We start from the raw sequence: 18,866 nt of genomic DNA on the forward strand, positions 1-18,866 counted from the left end.
ATGCTTTTATTAAAAATAAATGTCTAAGTCAGTAGTTAACTGCTTTGTTGGATTCTATCATTAAAGATAAACCTGACAAAAATAGAATCTTCCCTGTAAAATATACCTTTACCACATTTCTGTGGTGATTAGGTTGTTTTAAAGGAAAACTTGTCTGTGATTTTTCAAATTCTATGTGTTCAATCTGACCTTTCATGAAGTTTACTGTCTATGAGTTATTAATGAAGTAATTTGAACATTGTCTAAACAAAATAAAACACATGGTCAGCCAACTTAAAAAAAAAAAAAGTTGGGCAACATATTGAAAAGAGAAAATTATGATTTGTTGAGTAACTGATACAAGAGATAAGAGACAAAAAACACATATCCATTAGTCCTTCATTTTTAGCATGTATAAAGAACACAAGAACATAACTTCTCCTAAATGCATATATAAATAGCATAATGCATTTGAAATACTTTTTAATTAAATAAAGCTTTATAAGGAATGAATTCAGTTTAGGAAAATGGTAAATATGTATTATTTTACTCCCATTTAATGTTTTTTTGTACATGAATATTAATAAAGAATTTTAAATACAAGATTATGAAAATTCAACACTTAAAAACCAACGTTCAAGTTTGATTTAAAGTTTTTTTCCGAGAATGAAACACTTTTCTTCTCCAAGTTTCTTTTCTGTCTGTGGTGTATAATAAAGCATATACTCATTTACTAATCATATGAATGTTTTTATTTCAAAGAACTGCTTCATTTATTTGCTGCATCCTCTTCCATTTTTTAGGTCAAACTGGTAAATCTCCAGAACAGAATTGAGAAACTTCCTGTTTTCTTCTGTTCCAGATTACAAAGTTGCAGAAGAAAGTCTGTGACGTTGTGGCAACAGGAGATTCGGCTGTTCCGTGTTTGAAGAAAGAGCATGACACAAAGACTTGACGTAAATTCCGAAGTGGAGAAACAGAAACCTTTCGTCAGGAAGGATGAGAAAACCTTTGCTAATAAGCTGACCACAAAACCGCCAAAAGTGAAATTTATGAGAAAACTGAGGAAAAAAACGAGCAGTTCATGTCCAGATTGATAAGAACAAGTGTGAAACCTGATGCAACGTGAGCTTCATTCTGAGACAAAACCTGAATGAAACAATTTAAAAAACACATTTAAAAATATAATAAAATGAAAACATGTCATTTGTTTAACTTTAAAACATTTATTCTGTTCATCTTTAACATGAACATTTCCATCTTGACTTTGGTCAACCTCTGAAGTCTCAGATTTACTGATATCTAGTGGTTCATCCTAATATTGCGCTCAACTCAAACTTTTTCATGGCTAAATAATTTTTTTCTTTACTTTCTTCATTGCTATTAAAGGACATTGATCGTGCAAAATCAAATTTTTTGATCTTTGAAGTATTTTTTTAAAATGTTAATTCTCTCATTTTGCTCTATTCTTGCAACTATGAGCATTCCTCTGAGAACCTGTGCTCTGAGTACCAGCCAGGTACAGTTCTTCCGAAATGCAGAAACGCCGCCTCTAGGTCGACGTCATGAAATGGGCGGCACCCCCAAGGAGCAGAAGTCTTACTTCCGGGTAGAGAAATGAGCTGCAAAAATAACTAATTTCATAATAAAATTGTTCTTTAGCGCGCCAAATGTAACATATCATCAAATATATGGATATAGTTTACTGTTAAAGGCCAAAGAACAGCATGATATAGACCCTGTAAAGAGCCATCAGTCAGTCACTGCAGCTGTGATCACCTCAAACATCAGAACTAATCAATCAAATGAAAAAAACTGCCTCCCGCAAGGGTTGAACTGGGTTTAGTTGTTATTTGAAAAGTTTGCTTACAGAACTGAAGTTTGGCTGCTTTTAACAAAACAACAAAAACATTTGATTCGTTTTTCTTGTTTCAACTGTGTCCCTCATTTGTCATGTCTCTCATATGCTCGAAATCTTCTTCAGGTAACTTCAGGAAGAAGCGGTTACAGAAACTGACTTTTTTTTATTATTATTATTATTACTTTTTTAACACCAAATGTATTAAATTTCTTTAAAAAGTAGATGCATGAAGCTGAAGCCATAATTACAAACGATGACAAGAAATGACACCAAGTCAAACGAGCTTAAAATAAACACAAATTTGTTGCTATTACCATCTCAATGAAACATATACTCCAATAAAAAAGTAATTGGAATGAACTAAAGTCTTTTTACAACATAAAGAAACAGAAAAAAACAAACAAAATGACATTATTTCCCCCCAAATTGACAAAACAAAATGTGACAAACACAGAAGCTAATCTGGTCCAAACTGTGAACTAGTTGGACTTTATCAGGGCCTCCCCTTCACAGATAAATTTGTTTAAAAACTGAGATCTTGCTGGCGTCCAGCTTCCTCTATTCTCAGGGATAAGCAGAGCGTACTGAAGCAAAGGATCATGGGAACCTGGTGTCCAGAAGCTTCAAATGTATGACGGGAACATCAGAACATGTAAAAAAGAGAATTCATTCCATCAGCGATGCAGCTTTTGAATGAAATATTATTATAAATGTGGGGGAAAAGGAGTTTGATTTGGATTTTATTTCAAATGTTTTATTTTCAACTTTACGTTTTAAAGAAAATATGAAAACTACAAATATGCACAGAAGAAGTTCATGTGTAAAACTGTAACATCATGAGAAAGTGATCAAAAAACATGAAGCTAACAGACAATAACAGGATCTTTATAGTTTATGAATAATAAATAAAAAAGTGTTCTTACCCGAGCGTGTCGTTCCGTCCATCGATCCACATCCAGCTGCTGCCGCTTTTATGCAAACCCAACCAGTATCCGTGATACTGATCGTAGTAAAACTTGGTGTTGTTCCCTATAAACTCCTGAAAAACAAAGAAACTAAATGATCACATGCATGAATTCAACAATGATAACTCAGTTTAAAAGCAGAAACTCACCTGTTCCTGCAGGTTATCCACAACAACCAGATCTGACACGGCTTTTTGGCAAAACGTCCGGCTCGCTTCCCAACCTTTCCACCAACGATTGTCCTCATAAAACATGTAGCACTTCTGCTGGAAGTGAATCCAGCCTCTCTGACAGGGCTGACACTCTGGATGGATGCAACAAAAAAGGAAATATTATCCCAATCTTAATCTTATAATTATGTTTTGCTCTCTGGTCTCACAGCAGACAGTCGTCCATCCCGAGTCTGATGGAACTATTCTGCTCAATTATTAAAAACAAATCAGATTTATGTCAAACTCGATTTAAAAATAAATTAACAAAGTGTTAAGTTGTTGGTTTAATGCTGATATATAAATGCTGAATGTTTAATCAGATGAGCAAATTGTTGGAAAACCCAGACTGACAGGATGAAAGTGAACTCTGCTAACGCAGACGCCTAACTAATGTGCAAGAAATTATGGAAAATCAAAAAGAACCTGAAAATAATATGGGAGTGGGAATTAGCTAATGTGTGTTTGTAACTAAGAAATTGAATTTCTTATTATTTCTTTATTCAAACCATTGTGAATCAAAAGGAGACGGAAAAAATGTCAAATGAGTTTATCACGAGTCAGCGGTTTCCTTCCCGCCTGCTGGTTTTTCACTCGGACAACCTTCCTCTGAAACCCACATCTGCTCTTCAGGCCTTTGACTTCTGCTCTCATGTTTCCAGGATCAAAGATGAGAATTTCTGCACCTTTCAGCTTCTAAACTGTTGTTGGAACCTCGGTTGTCTCTTTCAAACCATGACAGAAATCTAAACCATATAACAGATGTTAATTCCAATTCCTACGTGAGTTCATGTCCTTTTGTTGACCAAAATGTTAACTCATGTCTTCTAGAAGTTGTATTTTACTATAGTATTCTAAGTATTAGTTATTGTACTTGTCAAAGAAAAGATCCAGTAAAGAAAATAAACGACAGAGCAGCATTCTCACTTTTCTCAGGACAAAAGTCTTGGACTGGAAAGCTTTCAAACGTCATCATGACTCCCAGCGTTCGGTTGAGTTCCTCTGCCTCGGAGCTCAGCTCGTCTGTCCGGTTCCTGAGGAGTTTGATCTGCAGGAGAAGCTGATCGTTTACAGCCGACAGATCCGTCAGGTCCGCCTGCCGGTTCTTCCTCTGCAAAATGACTAAAAAACAAAAGAAAACGAAAGAAAAAGGTCTCAGTTATTCAAACTAGTCAGATAAAAAACAAGCAAAAGTAGAATAAAGACAAAAAAGTGGCTCATTTGGTTGAAATTCAATTCAATTCAATTCTGAGAAATTTGTTGTAATTTTTTTCTGCCAAAGGAAAATTTTATATTTCCGAAATTTCCGGAGTATAAGCCACTACTTTTTTCTTGCGCTTACAGCCCTGCAGCTTATTCAGTGTTGTGAATGGTTTGAATTCTCTATTTAACACCAAGCACAAGTAATTTGTTTTTTAACACACCTCTACATCTAAGCAGCCAAACAGCATGGACCTCACTTCAGGTCTTAGACACTTCAGTCATGGTTCAACAAAACGAAACAGGCATGCCCGGCCGCATCCCAGAATCCTTTGGTGCCATTAGACCCAACGTGCACGGGATCGATGCTACAATATGATGAAGCTTTCAATTTAAAAGCAATCGCTAAAAGCAGCGTGAAAAAATCCACCATCACCAACGGGTTTGGAAAAGCCGGTCAGCTGCATGACGGAGAGAACAGCGCATGCTTAGAAGTGTATTTACCTCTGAGTCATAGTGACTCGGCTGGCTGCACGTAAATATGTGGGAATAACATCAGCCTTTATTTTGTCGGGACACGACTGGAAACACATATCCACGTGATCGTTTTTACAGTTTCTAAGGACTGAGCGGAATTTTGCATTGAAATGACGATTTATCGTATTTCGGGCAGATACTCGAAGCAGTGTTTTCAGGTAAATACCCCAGGGCGGTTCAGTTAATTAACTCACCTGCTCAGCGTCCTATTTAAGCCAGGTGCGCAGTTGTTCATTCTTTCTTACCTTCAGCGCTCATTCTTCGCCCCACCCTCCTCCCCGGCTTCCACCTGTGGGCTCCGTAAAGGGGGGTTTTGTTACCCGAAAGTTTTATGGAAATTTTATGGAATTTTATGGAAGTTTTATGGAATTGAACGGAGCCTTATGCCAAACGAAAATATGTGAATGCCAACTTAAAGAATGTGGAAAAATGTCAAATAAATATTTCTTACTGCAAGAGTTGTCTGACTGAAAAAGCTCACAGCCGCCGTGTGAGCTTTTCGGATAGGAAGGGGAGACAAGGAGCCCGCTTGGCGAGCGCGGAGTGCAGAGGCGTCCGCGGAGCAACAGTGTTTGTTGTGGAAGGAAACTTCTGACGCACGCGCCGCGCTGAGGCGCGCGCTTTTCAGCCGCCGCTGCTTTATTTTACTGGTGTGTTTTTTTAACCAGCCCTGTTACTCCCATAACGCTGCCGCGACACAAGCGGAAGGAGAGCTGTTCCCGTTCACCCCTCCATGCACTGCTGCTACTTGCTCATTCTTAAACACGTACAACAGTGTGGCGAGCCGGGCGTTGGCCCCGCCTTTAGCCCCTAAGACTCATGGGAAATGGGGGATCGGGGATGTAAATTTCCTCATCATAACTGAGGGATGTAATGTTGATTATATGGTTACTGTTTGTAATTTTATGTATGATACCTAGATTGTCAATAAGTAAAAAAAAAATTAAAATAAAAAACATAAAAAAAAACATAACTGAGGAACTTGTGAACAGAATAGAGGTCCATGCTGTTTGGCAGATGTGGGTGTACTTGAATACATGAGCCTGAGTCAAGGCTTATCCCTCCCACAGTGTAGTAATGAATCACACTAACTCTGGGAGTCAGGGCATAATTTGTCAGGTTGATCATGCTGCCTAATACATGCGGCTTGTACTCTGATGTGGCTTGTGTATGTACAAAAATAGTTAAACACGTGAAAACGCAATTTACGGAAGTTAATTTTAAAATGCCAATTTTTCTCATTTGTAATTTCCCTCTGACAGCAGCTATTGGTTGTTTGGTTTGTGTTTGTCGCTGAAGTCAAACGTACTGTAGATGATGGTGACGACGCTGGCGATCAGGAGCACTGAGAGGATCCCCAAACCCAACCACAGCACCCAGGAGGGGGAACGTCTGGTCTCTTGGGGTTCCACTTCACCTCCAGTTGGAGCTGAGAAACAAGAGCTCATCTTTACCGACCACAGACTCAAACACGCAGACGAAGCACAGTCACCCATTAAATGTGAAGTTTGCTCTCTGCATTTGACCCCATTTGCCCCCCCCCAATCTGACTGTCAAGCAGGGAAGCATATTTAGAGTCTTTGGTATGACTTGGCCTGGGATGATGAATGAACAGCTTTTATTGTCACATGTACAGCTTTTACACTGACATACGAGATGAGTGCTGATATGAGAAAATAAACTTTTTTTTTTTAAAGTTGATCCAAGTTCTCTGAAAACTTTAAGAGGAAAAATGTGAAAACCTAAAACAGTTATGGATAAAGAGGTGAAAAACGAGAAAGAAGGAACTTACTTCGTGAAACTGCTTCCAACTTGATTTGATTAATTTTCAACTCAGAATAAATCGTAGCGTCTCTGGTTTCTTCTGGAAGACAGAGATGTTGTAGTTTACCAGGGATTTCCTTTACACTGCTGATAAATATCTTAGAATACCCAAAATGTTTACAACCACTGATTCTGCTTGTTTACCGTCTCTATTACGGTCATTTTTCCAACAATGACCAGGAAAAACACATAAAAATACAATACACAATTAAATAAAAGGAAGACAGAAATTTTTTTACAATTAGGTAAATTAAGAATAAAATTAAAGACTGCATAAAATTACAAAAAGCATAAAAGATCAATAAGAATGCAATAAAAACAAAATGGCACCAACTACTCAAAACTAAAAGCCCTTCTATGAATGAAATAAAACTTGAAATTCCTGTCCCTGTTGGTGAATGAAAGCCTTTGCTCTGGAAACTGTCGCCTACCTTTCTGAGGGGAATTTTTAGTTTTGAAAACTATCGAGGCGTAGTGAAGTTCTTCATCCATCTTCAAAGGAAGCTCAATTCAAGACAGAGTTCAGAAAAACCTGCCGGATCTCCGCAGAAAGACACGGTCCTCTTTATGGAACACAGATTCTTTCATGATGTCTGGTTAATGTTACTCAAGTCTGTGCTGCTCATGGGTCAATGATGTCCTCAGTGTTGAGTACTACAAGATTGCACATCAGAGCCTGGGGAGGTCAGGCCCAAATGGATTTCCCATGTTGCACAGTTTAGTGACTTCAGTTCAATATGATCTAAGAAAAGATGGAGGGACGGACGGATCGATGATCCTTCCCTTAGTTGTCCTTAACACATCACTCAGAAATTCACACAATGGATAAATTACTGAAATAAAAAAAAAAAAGTTAAAGACCCACTCCAATCAAAATTGTGTTTTTGGTGTTTTTAACACAATCTTGTAGCATTTTTATAATGATGGAAGACAAAGACTAGGAAAATTCATCTTAAAATTGCATTTCTGAATATTTCTTTGTTCAAATCTTTGTGCATCAGATGCAAATTTAAAAATAGTGTTCGAAAAAGCTTGTAGTTTGTACGAATTACAATCGGCGGGCCACAAGCTTCCTGCTCCGCTCCATTCTGGTGTGTCCTCTTGTAGACTATAAATAGATCCATAAACGTCTGTTTTTTCGTCTGAGCTGTCACCTGAGGATGTGAGGGGCTGTAAGCTAGCGGAAGAGAGTGTAAACAAAGGGATGATGGGAAATGAGTCATGGCTTTCTACTTGCCAACAGTCCCGCCCACAGCTCGGAGGTGAATTTCTGATGAACTACTGCTGTTCTGCAGAAACTATGTCCTAGAAAATGATACTTTTTTTTAAACTATGGCTAAAAACAGCATTTACAATTTATCAAAAGGTGATTGGACTGGGACTTTACAATGCTTCCAAAATGCTCATAAAAGCTTATTATAAATCTAATAGGGGCCAATAGCGAGTTTGGAACCTCTCAGTCCGGCAGCGACACAAGCCGGTCACTGCGACTGCAGTCTTGTACAGTGGGTTTGTGGGGGATGCCTTCATTTTATCCTCCACCAAAGACCCAACAGAATGAACCAGCACCGACACAAACCTCCTGATCAATCTGTCCTGTCGATTACTGTCCCTCTCGGTGACATTGTTGCCCCGACAGACCATAAAAAAACAGCACAGGCCACAACTGTCTGCACAGATTGGCCAGTTCGTGGTCAAAGTCAAAATATAAACTTGATTCTGTCAGTCAGCTGACTTTCTTAAAAATGGTACAGTCCATTTAAATGTCACTGAACAGGAGTCAGACTAAAAAAGAAGAAGTTCAAGGTCACAGGGAAAAGCCAGAATTTTGACTTTACTTTCACCATGCAGCAACATTTGAAAATGTTGCTTCAGACACGCAATCAGGCAGGAAGCAGCCCGAAAAAAGAAGAAAAAAAATACTTTTTTTAAGGGTCATACTTCAAATACTAAAATACTGTGACACGCTGGCAAAACAAAGTCTTGGGACAAAATCTTGTTTTTTGTTAATATGTTTCATTTGTACACAGCAACACTTTATCATAGTTAACAAAACCCGACAAACACGTACAGACGTGACAGAACGCTGCTTTGACCACGGAGTAGAACTGCTGTCTAGTTTGTGTCCGTGTGAAACGGTAAAAAAAACAAAAAACAAAGGCAATGTTTCAATCAATTGATCACTGAGTGTGTGGAGACAGGCTCCACCCCTTTTATATTTACTGTACATCTAAACCTGACAGTGATGACTATAAACATCCAGCAACTTGTTCAGCCGTTGGACACGACATTTAGAAAAAAAAAGATATATACATATGTTTAATCCCTGATTATGTCAATTCAGTTTCCTCTGGGTTCATTAAGTTAGGTTTTTTCTCAAAATGTATTTGCACTTTGCTCCCAAAATGCGGGACGCTTGTGGTTCCTAGAATTAGTAAAGGCACAGTTGGAGGTAGAGCGTTTAGTCATCAAGCCCGTTTTATGGAATAAGCTCCCAGCTCATGTGAGAGAGGCCGACACAGTTTCTACATTCAAAGTTAGACTAAAAACATTCCTCTTTGGACAGGCTTATTGTCAGACTAGTTAGTATTCAGAGATTATTTAACTTAATGTTAAATGTGTTTAAATTAAATTTAATAACAATAACTATTGGTTTTAGTAGGCTGCTAGAAGTTGAAGCTGGGGTAACTATGGTGCTCTGGGGTTCTGTCCTCTATTCTCTTCAACTTCTACCCTTCCTCTCTTCTCTATTCTTGATCATTATTCATCCTTTAGTTCTCCATGCCTCTGTTTGGTGCAGTGCGATTCATGTATTCTCCCTCTTTCCCCTCCTGGGGAGTGGGAGTGCTTCCAGATTCCAGTTGGCTCATCCGTGCTTCTGTTCCTGACCGTGTACCTTGTCTCTGGCTTGCCTCTGCTACTGCTCCTACACCCGGCTGTCCCCTGACTCCGTCTGGATGAAGCTCATCTGCTGGACTTTAAATATGTAGTTGTAGAGTTAGATAAGTTAATTCTTCTCTATGAGTTCTGGTACATCGCCTGTCCATCCTGGGGGAGGATTCCTCCTTCATGTGGGCACCCCTGAGGTTTCCGGAATCCGTTTTTTTTAGGAGTTTTTTCTTACCACGAAGGAGGGTCTAAGGGCAGGGATGCCAGTTTAGCTTAGTCTGTTTAGTTAAAGTTTTAGTATTACCCTATTGAATTCTATGCATTTGTGATCCTTTTTGATTGTATGTTTACTTTACAATTACTGTACGAAGCCCACTGAGACGACTGTTGTTGTGAATTAGGGATGCACGAATAAAATTGAATTGAATTGAATTTGGGAGTGTGATTTCTTTAGCCTATCTTTAGCCTATGTCATCAAAATCTGCCAAATGTTGTGCATTAGCTTTAGCTTGGGCTCCAGTGAGTACAGCACCAGACATTTTCCCATCAACATCAGCACGGGTTTTCATTGACTTCAGTGGCTCAGTTTTTTTTTTTCAGCAAGTCCATGAGAACAGGTAAATCACATCCGAGAATAGCATCTACACCACAGCCAACGTCAATAGATGGCCCTGATCATCAATGTTGTCACAGGGTTCTCTTAAGAAATCCAGGAAAAACATCAACTTGTAGGCAAGCCAGAAAAAGATTTCCTTTTTTTTATTTTAATAAAGTCTTTAGGGCACACAAAAAATAAAGCAGGAATGAGGTCAAAAACAACACACATATTTGTCTGACTTCAGAACAATTCACCTTCTTTGTGTTGCCACTCCCACCTAATTAGGCATTTTACACAAAAGAAACAATTATTTTCAGAAATATTTAATTCCTGTTATTCAGGTCAGAACCGTCAGAAAACCTTCTTGTTTTAACCAGCTAGCATTTCTTAAGCCGTTTGGGTTGTTGTCATGCTGAAAAGTCTGCCATAATAATTTTTACTATGCATACACATAAGCAAACTGCTGAACAAAGACACTTTTGCCCTTTTCTAGGAGCGTAAAGGCTTAGTTTGAATCCCGTTCAAACACGCATAAAAATGAAACACACTTTACAGACTTCCAAATGTTTGAGAAACGTCACACATTTACAGACTTTGTCATGTAGGATTTCCCAGCTTGACTTTCTAATCAGGTTTGATCAAAGCTCTGGTCTCACAGATCCAGCGGTTCCGCATGGTGCAGCTCACTTTGTCCCAGCTGGCCAGAGGATCTGCTTGTGGTTTACTTAAAGCACAGGCCTGTGTGTAGCCCGGCTGCTCTGTTGCCCAGAACCTAAGAAAGAAAGTCATCATGGTGGAGATTCAGAGATGTTGGAATCAGTTTGTTTCAAGGTACTATAACAAAAATGAACAAGAACATATCCATATACATCCACATGTAAATGATGCCAATACAATTACTCTTTATCATATTTGCTCTTACACATTTAAACGTGACACACTGAATCTATTTAATCCGTGGAGTTTGATTCATTGTTTGAAAGGGAGTGGGAGGAAATGAATTCATATAATCCCAGTGGGGTTTACTTCACTTTATTTTTATAAATTCAGATAGATATCAGCAGCAGTGATGATGAAATTATGTATGTGTGTTTTGTCCATCCATGCATGTGTGTTGCTTACATCACTGTGAGATTTCCTCCATTTATCCACATCCATGTGCCAGATGTGTCTGTCTTGCTCAAACCGATCCAGTAGCCATGCTTTGGACTGTCATATTCACTTGTGTTATTATTAATGAACTCCTGCAAGTAAAATACAGGAAAATATCACTAAAAAACTTTTAGTTTTTAACCTTATTTTGGAAATGCAACAGCACTCACATTTACATTTAGCATTAAAAAAATAACTTTTTCATGAACACAGCTTCACTGTTTTATTTTTTTATTTAACAACGTCATTGTTGCCATCCTGAAAAAAAAAAAAGTTCTCTTAATGCTCTCTGTTGGTGTGATTGTTTGCGCTGCAACAAACTGGGGTCGTGTCCAGGGTGTATGCTGCCTTTGCCCAACAGTACCCGGGACAGTCTCCAGCAACCCTGGGACCCCAAAAGGGATACAGTGAATAGATGGATGGATGGATGAGAAATATATATACTGTACTTCACAATAAAATAAACCTGCATCACTTTTATAATTAATAAAGAATTGTATAAAAGTATAAAAATCTATCAAAAGATAAATACAACTAACAATTTCTGCAACTAAAAAGCTAGTAGAGACCTGATTGTCACGGTGGGGGGGTGGCTCGAGAGCCGGATGGACCCAGATGCAGAGACAGGAGGCACACAGTTCCGGGGCAAGGGGTTTAATCACAAACAAACGAAAAGCGCTGCAGAGCAGGATGTCAGATCAGGAACAAAAAACTCACTGTGGCGTGGCGTGGCAAGAAACATGGGACATGGCATGACAAAACATGAACACCAGACAGGAAATAACTAATGGACCAACACAGGAGGAAGGCAGAGACAAGACTTAAATACAGACAGGGCAGACAAGACACAGGTGAACACGATCAGGGCAGATGGGGACCAAAGGAAGTAAAACTCAAGAAAACAGACAAAACAGGAGACTTTCAAAATAAAACAGGAAACAGAAACAAGACAGAACAAGGACCAAAAACAAGACAACAAGTTCAAATCATGACAGTACCCCCCCCTCAAGGAACCGCTCCGAGGTTCCAAAAGTCACATGAGGGGGGGGCCCCGGAGGAAAAACCTCGACGGGCACAAGAGTCCAGAGGACGGCCGGGGTCCGAGCGGTCCGGCGAGGCAGGTCCGGAGGACGGCCGGGGGGCCGAACGGTCCGGCGAGGCAGGTCCGGAGAGGCAGGTCCGGAGGACGGCCGGGGGGCCGAGCGGTCCGGCGTGGCAGGTCCGGAGGACGGCCGGGGGGCCGAGCGGTCCGGCGTGGCAGGTCCGGAGGACGGCCGGGGGGCCGAGCGGTCCGGCGTGGCAGGTCCGGCATGAGATGCGTGGAGTCGTCAGGCGTGGAGTCAGGCGTGGAGTCAGGCGTGGAGTCAGGCGTGGAGTCAGGCGTGGAGTCAGGCGTGGAGTCAGGCGTGGAGTCAGGCGTGGAGTCAGGCGTGGAGTCAGGCGTGGAGTCAGGCGTGGAGTCAGGCGTGGAGTCAGGCGTGGAGTCAGGCGTGGAGTCAGGCATGGAGTCAGGCTCTGGCGGGTCGGGCCAGCAGTCGGAGTCAGGCTCTGGCGGGTCGGGCCAGCAGTCGGAGTCAGGCTCTGGCGGGTCGGGCCAGCAGTCGGAGTCAGGCTCTGGCGGGTCGGGCCAGCAGTCGGGCTCTGGCGGGTCGGGCCAGCAGTCGGGCTCTGGCGGGTCGGGCCAGCAGTCGGGCTCTGGCGGGTCGGGCCAGCAGTCAGGCTCTGGCGGGTCGGGCCAGCAGTCAGGCTCTGGCGGGTCGGGCCAGCAGTCAGGCTCTGGCGGGTCGGGCGTGGAGCCGAGCTCAGGCGGGTCAGGCGTGGAGCCGAGCTCAGGCGGGTCAGGCGTGGAGCCGAGCTCAGGCGGGTCAGGCGTGGAGCCGAGCTCAGGCGGGTCAGGCGTGGAGCCGAGCTCAGGCGGGTCAGGCGTGGAGCCGAGCTCAGGCGGGTCAGGCGTGGAGCCGAGCTCAGGTGGGTCAGGCGTGGAGCCGAGCTCAGGCGGGTCAGGCGTGGCAGTGGAACCGGGGACCCATCGGGGCGCAGGCGGCACCCCCCTGGGAGCTGGGATGGGTCGGGGTGCAGGCGGCACCCCCCTGGGAGCCGGGACGGGTTGGGGTGCGTCCGGGACCACCACTGGACATGGCTGTGGTGCGTCCGGGACCACCATTGGGGGAGGTTGTGGTGCATCCGGGACCACCACTGAACGTGGCTGTGGTGCATCCCGGACCACCACTGAACGTGACTGTGGGGGACGGCGGGGACGACGGCGACGTCGACCCCCCCTCATGGCGAGACGGCTCCCAGTGTAGTCCTGCTCTGCTGGGTCCAGAAAATTTGGTTGGTCCATTCTGTCATGGTGCAGGGGGTGGCTCGAGAGCCGGATGGACCCAGATGCAGAGACAGGAGGCACACAGTTCCGGGGCAAGGGGTTTAATCACAAACACAAACGAAAAGCGCTGCAGAGCAGGATGTCAGATCAGGAACAAAAAACTCACTGTGGCGTGGCGTGGCGTGGCGTGGCAAGAAACATGGGACATGGCATGACAAAACATGAACACCAGACAGGAAATAACTAATGGACCAACACAGGAGGAAGGCAGAGACAAGACTTAAATACAGACAGGGCAGACAAGACACAGGTGAACACGATCAGGGCAGATGGGGACCAAAGGAAGTAAAACTCAAGAAAACAGACAAAACAGGAGACTTTCAAAATAAAACAGGAAACAGAAACAAGACAGAACAAGGACCAAAAACAAGACAACAAGTTCAAATCATGACACTGATCCCACTTCCAGTTCTGTGTCTTCAACCTATGAAATTTAATAAACACAAAAATAGTATATAAAAAGAAAAAAAGTTTCGGATTGAAAATTGATTAAAAAATAAAAAAGGGTATTAGAAAAGTCCCAAATATCAGTTTACCGTAAAAACTCGAATGTTCTTTGTAATTGAAAAAATGTTTTCCATATTAAAGACTTTAAATATTAAAGATCCACTCTGATGAAAATAATGTTTTTAACATGTTCTTGTGGTAATTTTCTGAAGGTGGAGGACAAATATAAAGAAACTTAAGCTCGAGATTGTGTTTCTGAGTATTTCTTCATTCAAATGGTTGTCAATCAGAGCTGATGAAAAAATGCTGTTGGAAAAAGGCTGTATTTGTGACTTAGAAATACACGGGGCGGGCCTCAAGCTCAGGATTCTGGACAGGATTTGTATTCCAACGATTCAACCAGATCAATCTGTCTTAAGTTGTAATTTGAATTTAAACAAATTGACCTACACCTTTTTAAAATTGGTTCAAAACGGAACGAAAATGAATCAATTACATTGATACTGGAAAATACCATTTGGATTGAGGTATGGTGTTTTTTTTTATTACATCGTGAAAATGACTAAGAGCATCACAGAAGACAACACCCATGTGAATAGGTGAACACTAGTTATGGTATAAATGGAATCTTTGTTAAAATAAATAGTTAATTTACCTAATTCAGGTGCATCCACTTTTAAATATAAATTCATGCACATCTTTCCTCGTCTTGGCTGGCATCTGGCTCAAAACTGTACGGCCGGAAAGCTCCAATATTGTTAGCCATTTTTATTGTTTTGCTATTATTGGGTTGGGGGTGTAAGCTAGCAGGAGAGAGTGTAAACAGATGGATGATGGGAAGTGGGGAAGGCTTACATAAGTTTATTGGATTTTGGCTAAAAACTGCATCATCATTATTGAAAGACCACTAGGAACACTTTGAAGGCAGTTCAAAAGAGGATGAGAGTGAGACTTTATCCTTAAAGCAAAATACAACATTCAAAACCAGTAAGGTAACCTCAAGCTGAAAGCTTGTTAAAGAGTTGATGGACTATCTGAAACATTTTCTTAGTTGTAAATGTTGATAAATGAAGGGAGTCTTGCCTGTTCCTCCAAGGTTTCAATCACCACCAGATCAGCCTTCTTCTCTTTGCAGAACTCCTGGCTTTTCTTCCAGGTTTTCCACTGACTGTAATACATATCCTTTGTGAACAGGTAGCAATTTGACTGGAACAGAACCCAACCATCCAAGCAAGGTTTACACACTGAAGAACAAAACAAAATGTAAATGTAAAATAAATATATATGTTACTGTACATCCTTTAAATTCAAAGGAGGGGTTTAAAGCCCCACCTTTCTGTGGACAGAGTTCAGTAACAGGGAAGTTTTGGTAGTCCAGGATGACACTGATGGTCCAGTTCAGTTTGTCCCTGTCTGTGCTCAGGTTCTGCATCTGTCTCTGTAAGGCGGTCTTCTCCGTCTGCAGCTGCTGGTTCTGCGCCGTTAACATCATGCTCTGTGTTCGGTGCTCCTGCGCGACTGTAGTCAGACAGACTGATTTGTTGTTGTTCTCACACCAAAAATCTTTGAAGCACGAATGAAACAGACTTACAGGAGATGCTGAGAGAGGCAATGACAAAAATCAGGATGAGACAAAGGATGCCTAAACTGGCAGCAGCCCAAACAAGACGACCATGAGATGCAGGTTTCTTCTTATCGTCTAAACTTGAAGCAGAAAAAGTCAGATTTCTGTGATGAAGTCCAAAGTGGTTTTCTTTTGTTTCCTGTAAAAACTGACCTGAGGTTTTTGGATGTGTGTCCCATGACTTCTCTTCTGTCTTCACCTCATCATAGATGACCTCCATGTTCTGTGTTTTTTCTGCAAAGAAAAATGCCTGCAAAGGTCAAGAAAGCTGGATCGAGTCTGACAGACTTTCAGCACTTGCATTTCTAAATTTACCATGATTTAAAATCATAATAATAATGCTAATAATAATAATGTAACATAATTAAAAGTTGAATAAAAAAGCATATAATTAAAACACTATTTTTGTATTCATGACAAAATAAAAAATGACTTGTAATGATAAAAGTCAGTTCAACCAAATTATCAAGAACAACAATATTACCCCCAAAACCTTTCAACAGCTTTTCCCATCATCAGTCTGTTGCCACACACAGATTCAGTACTCAGCTCAAACATTTCCTTAGGGTGACATCATCTTAGTCTAAACCCAGAACTCACCTTCCACTGACAGACCTGGACAGATCTACCAATGGTACTTTATAATCTCTGGTCATTTTCTAACACATCTCTTCTTATTGATAACTTGATTTTAGACAAGATGAACAGAGGATTTATACAGGGATTTGAGCATCTTATTCCATTCATGTGTTCGTGTTTTTTAATTAATGGTTTTATTTCAGGTCCTGCTGAAGGTTGGCGAATTGTCAAGGGTGAACCCCGCTTTCACCCAATAGTCACCAGGTTAAGAAAATGGGTGGGATGGATGGATGGGTTTTAATCCAAAAAGTTCCTAAAAGAACCATAAGAAGATGCTGCCTAACACAATAGGAACAAACTTCACATATTTAAAAAAATGCACAGCATCTGTTGAGCAGATCTATATCTGCTCAACATTTTAACAGTAATCTTAATGTAATATCAGACAAAGTTGCTCCATTAAATCTTAAAATTGTTAAACTATAAATATGCCCACAGTAGAAAATGGAAGGAAATTGAGCTAAAAAGGCAGTGAAGAAGAGCTAAACGAATGTGGCATAAAACATAGTTAACTGTTTCCTATCAAATCAAGTGTATTTTGCACTTGTAAATTGTTTATCCATTCAATGTAAACCAGCTGATTCTGACATAGGGAAAAGCAGCTTTCTGCCATTATGCAACATGTTACTAACATCAAGTTTTGCATTTTGTGTTGCAATGTATAAAGAAGTTTCTCCAATGCTGCTTTTCTTCATGTCAGAATTAATTGATTGGACAAACAGTCGAAGAGTTTAAAGAGCATGCTGTTTGCTATTGCCAGCAACATTTTTGGTGTTAAAGGGTTAACTTCAAATGCTGGTCTGCCCACAGTCTGTGATGAAGGGGATTGCACATTTTTTCTTCAAATCAGTTGTAATTATTATATTATGTTTTTTTTTTATGTCAATGATGGTAGTTTTTTTAAAGATCTTTTTATCTGCTTTAGCTTATTAGAAAATTAGTGTTCGAGCAACTTCTGGATTTTTGACGCCTGGCAAGAACCGTGTCTGAAGAAACTAAACCCAACTCACTAAGCAGTATTTGGCTGCTTTATTTAAAATTTAACAATCCTATACAAAAGACTTTTTGCTACAAGGTTTATGCTTGTGTAAGAGAGAAGTTAGAGAGAAGTTAGATTGTCTAAAAGGTTTCATTGGAACAGAAAAACATCTGCTTACAGCATCGTAACGGCCTGTCTCCTGGAACTTAAACTACAATGCAAACAAGCACTCAGTCCATACAGACAACATCATAAAAGGACCAGCAGTTTAAACAAATCAGAGGCAAAACAAGAATGTGTCAAAAATGTTCTCCAATTTGGTCGGATGACAGAAAGGACCAGGTACAGGATGCGGGGAGGAATCACCCTCAAGTTTGACTGTTTTTTAAAACTTTTTTTTAAACTTAGAATGATCCATTTAAAAAGTATGTTTTATTAGAAAAACTGAAGTTTTTCATGAACCTCTGTACAATTGAAATGACAATCAAATCACTTTTAAGTTCAAACAAAATAGAAGCATTTATTGGTTTTGTTAAATTCACTAAAAGTTTGGGTTCATAAAAGCCAAAAATGGAGAAGAAAAGTCTCACCTTGAGCAGATGTATTGTTGGCCTTAAAAGTCACATTTATGTAATTAAGATCCTGGTCCTGTCCCGCAGTCATTTAGACTTTAAATTGAACAAAGAAAATCTTAGCAAACCAAACTGAACCACAGAGACTTTGGACAACAAAAGCACAGAAAGTGCTCTTACGTGTGCCCAGTTCTCCTTTTTGGGGGTACAGCTGAGTTACGTGTGATATCCTGTTACACATTTGAGTCATGGAAAAAAACAAGCAAATGCAGAAGAGACTAAAGCCAGAGCCAGGGTTGCATCAGTCTGGGCTCAGGACCAAGGAGCCAGTCAAAAAGGAATTCCCATTAAGTGGTGGTGGACTCCAATGTAGCTTAAAAACGATGAATTCTTGTTGACAAACAGAAACAAGCACATCACAGAACAGCCTCCTTTTTTAAACAAAAAATGTAATGAACAGGACTTGAGAAGCAGGAAAGAAGCTCTTAATGCAGGGGTGTCCAATTCCAGGCCTCAAGGGCTGATGTCCTTTATGTTTTCCAATCAATCTGGCGTTGAAGCTCCTTATTGGCTAAACACACCTGATACAGGTAATCAACAGCAAATGAGGCAGGGTTTCTGGAAAACCAGCAGGTTGCCGGCCCTTGAGGCCTAGATTTGGACACCCCTGTCTCAATGGATTGATACTTCCAGAAGTTTCAAACTATTAACATTTCAAAGAAGATTATATTTCTGTGTATTGATTTTTGTTCCAATTGGCTGTTTTACTTCTTTGAAAAGGCATTAAAATGTGTGAATTAAAGTTGGAATGTATATTGGCTACAAAAACCTGGCAAGATCCATATTTAACAAGCAATCTGACAATCACTGACCAAAGCCAAACTTTATTTAGAGTGGCATTTGTTGTGTAGTGGGACCTTGTTAATGTTTTCAGTGGATTTAACTGTGTTTATGTTTTTGCACGTTTTAGTTAGTCCAATTTGTTTTAAAGTGTCCGTATCAACC

The 18,866-nt window shown here is 40.7% G+C and overlaps 2 protein-coding genes across 5 annotated transcripts; both read right to left on the minus strand.

Moving 5' to 3' along the window:
- Positions 1-1,185: 1,185 nt before the first annotated feature.
- Positions 1,186-7,211, minus strand: LOC105356031 (C-type lectin domain family 12 member B). Of its 2 annotated transcripts, none has more exons than XM_020710410.3 (7): positions 7,007-7,211; positions 6,544-6,612; positions 6,061-6,180; positions 3,942-4,136; positions 2,955-3,109; positions 2,764-2,879; positions 1,186-2,461 (listed from the first exon to the last, which is right to left on the minus strand). In XM_020710410.3, the coding sequence occupies exons 1-7, from the start codon at positions 7,065-7,067 to the stop codon at positions 2,320-2,322; spliced, it is 858 nt and encodes a 285-aa protein (XP_020566069.1). In that variant the 5' UTR covers positions 7,068-7,211; the 3' UTR covers positions 1,186-2,319. The 2 variants fall into 2 exon arrangements, with proteins under 2 accessions (XP_020566069.1, XP_011484077.2); XM_011485775.4 differs by having other exon boundaries at positions 6,544-6,615.
- Positions 7,212-10,208: 2,997 nt separating this feature from the next.
- Positions 10,209-18,177, minus strand: LOC101160760 (natural killer cells antigen CD94). 3 transcript variants are annotated; one of them, XM_078932562.1, is made up of 8 exons: positions 18,042-18,177; positions 17,880-17,957; positions 15,825-15,905; positions 15,639-15,746; positions 15,380-15,565; positions 15,131-15,291; positions 11,185-11,306; positions 10,209-10,834 (listed from the first exon to the last, which is right to left on the minus strand). In XM_078932562.1, the coding sequence occupies exons 2-8, from the start codon at positions 17,950-17,952 to the stop codon at positions 10,687-10,689; spliced, it is 879 nt and encodes a 292-aa protein (XP_078788688.1). In that variant the 5' UTR covers positions 17,953-17,957; positions 18,042-18,177; the 3' UTR covers positions 10,209-10,686. The 3 variants fall into 3 exon arrangements, with proteins under 3 accessions (XP_078788688.1, XP_011484078.1, XP_020566071.1); XM_011485776.4 differs by lacking the exon at positions 18,042-18,177 and having other exon boundaries at positions 17,880-18,032; XM_020710412.2 differs by lacking the exon at positions 18,042-18,177 and having other exon boundaries at positions 15,639-15,751; positions 17,880-18,031.
- Between the last annotated feature and the right edge of the window lie 689 nt (positions 18,178-18,866).

Source organism: Oryzias latipes, chromosome 16 (assembly GCF_053564925.1).
Source record: "Oryzias latipes strain Hd-rR chromosome 16, Olatipes_Hd-rR_3.1".
Taxonomy (NCBI): domain Eukaryota; kingdom Metazoa; phylum Chordata; class Actinopteri; order Beloniformes; family Adrianichthyidae; genus Oryzias; species Oryzias latipes.

Excerpts from the sequence above, each read along its gene's own strand:
- LOC105356031 (XM_011485775.4), bottom strand. The coding sequence starts at position 7,067 with ATGGATGAAGAACTTCACTACGCCTCGATAGTTTTCAAAACTAAAAAT. Across the intron at positions 4,137-6,060 it reads CGTCGTCACCATCATCTACA|TCATTTTGCAGAGGAAGAAC; the intron begins GTACGTTTGACT and ends TTTGTTTTTTAG. Across the intron at positions 2,462-2,763 it reads GGACGGAACGACACGCTCGG|CTTCTGGACACCAGGTTCCC; the intron begins GTAAGAACACTT and ends ATACATTTGAAG.
- LOC101160760 (XM_078932562.1), bottom strand. The coding sequence starts at position 17,952 with ATGACTGCGGGACAGGACCAGGATCTTAATTACATAAATGTGACTTTT. Across the intron at positions 11,307-15,130 it reads TTGAAACCTTGGAGGAACAG|GAGTTCATTAATAATAACAC; the intron begins GCAAGACTCCCT and ends TTTTACTTGCAG. Across the intron at positions 10,835-11,184 it reads GGAGGAAATCTCACAGTGAT|GTTCTGGGCAACAGAGCAGC; the intron begins GTAAGCAACACA and ends TTTCTTTCTTAG.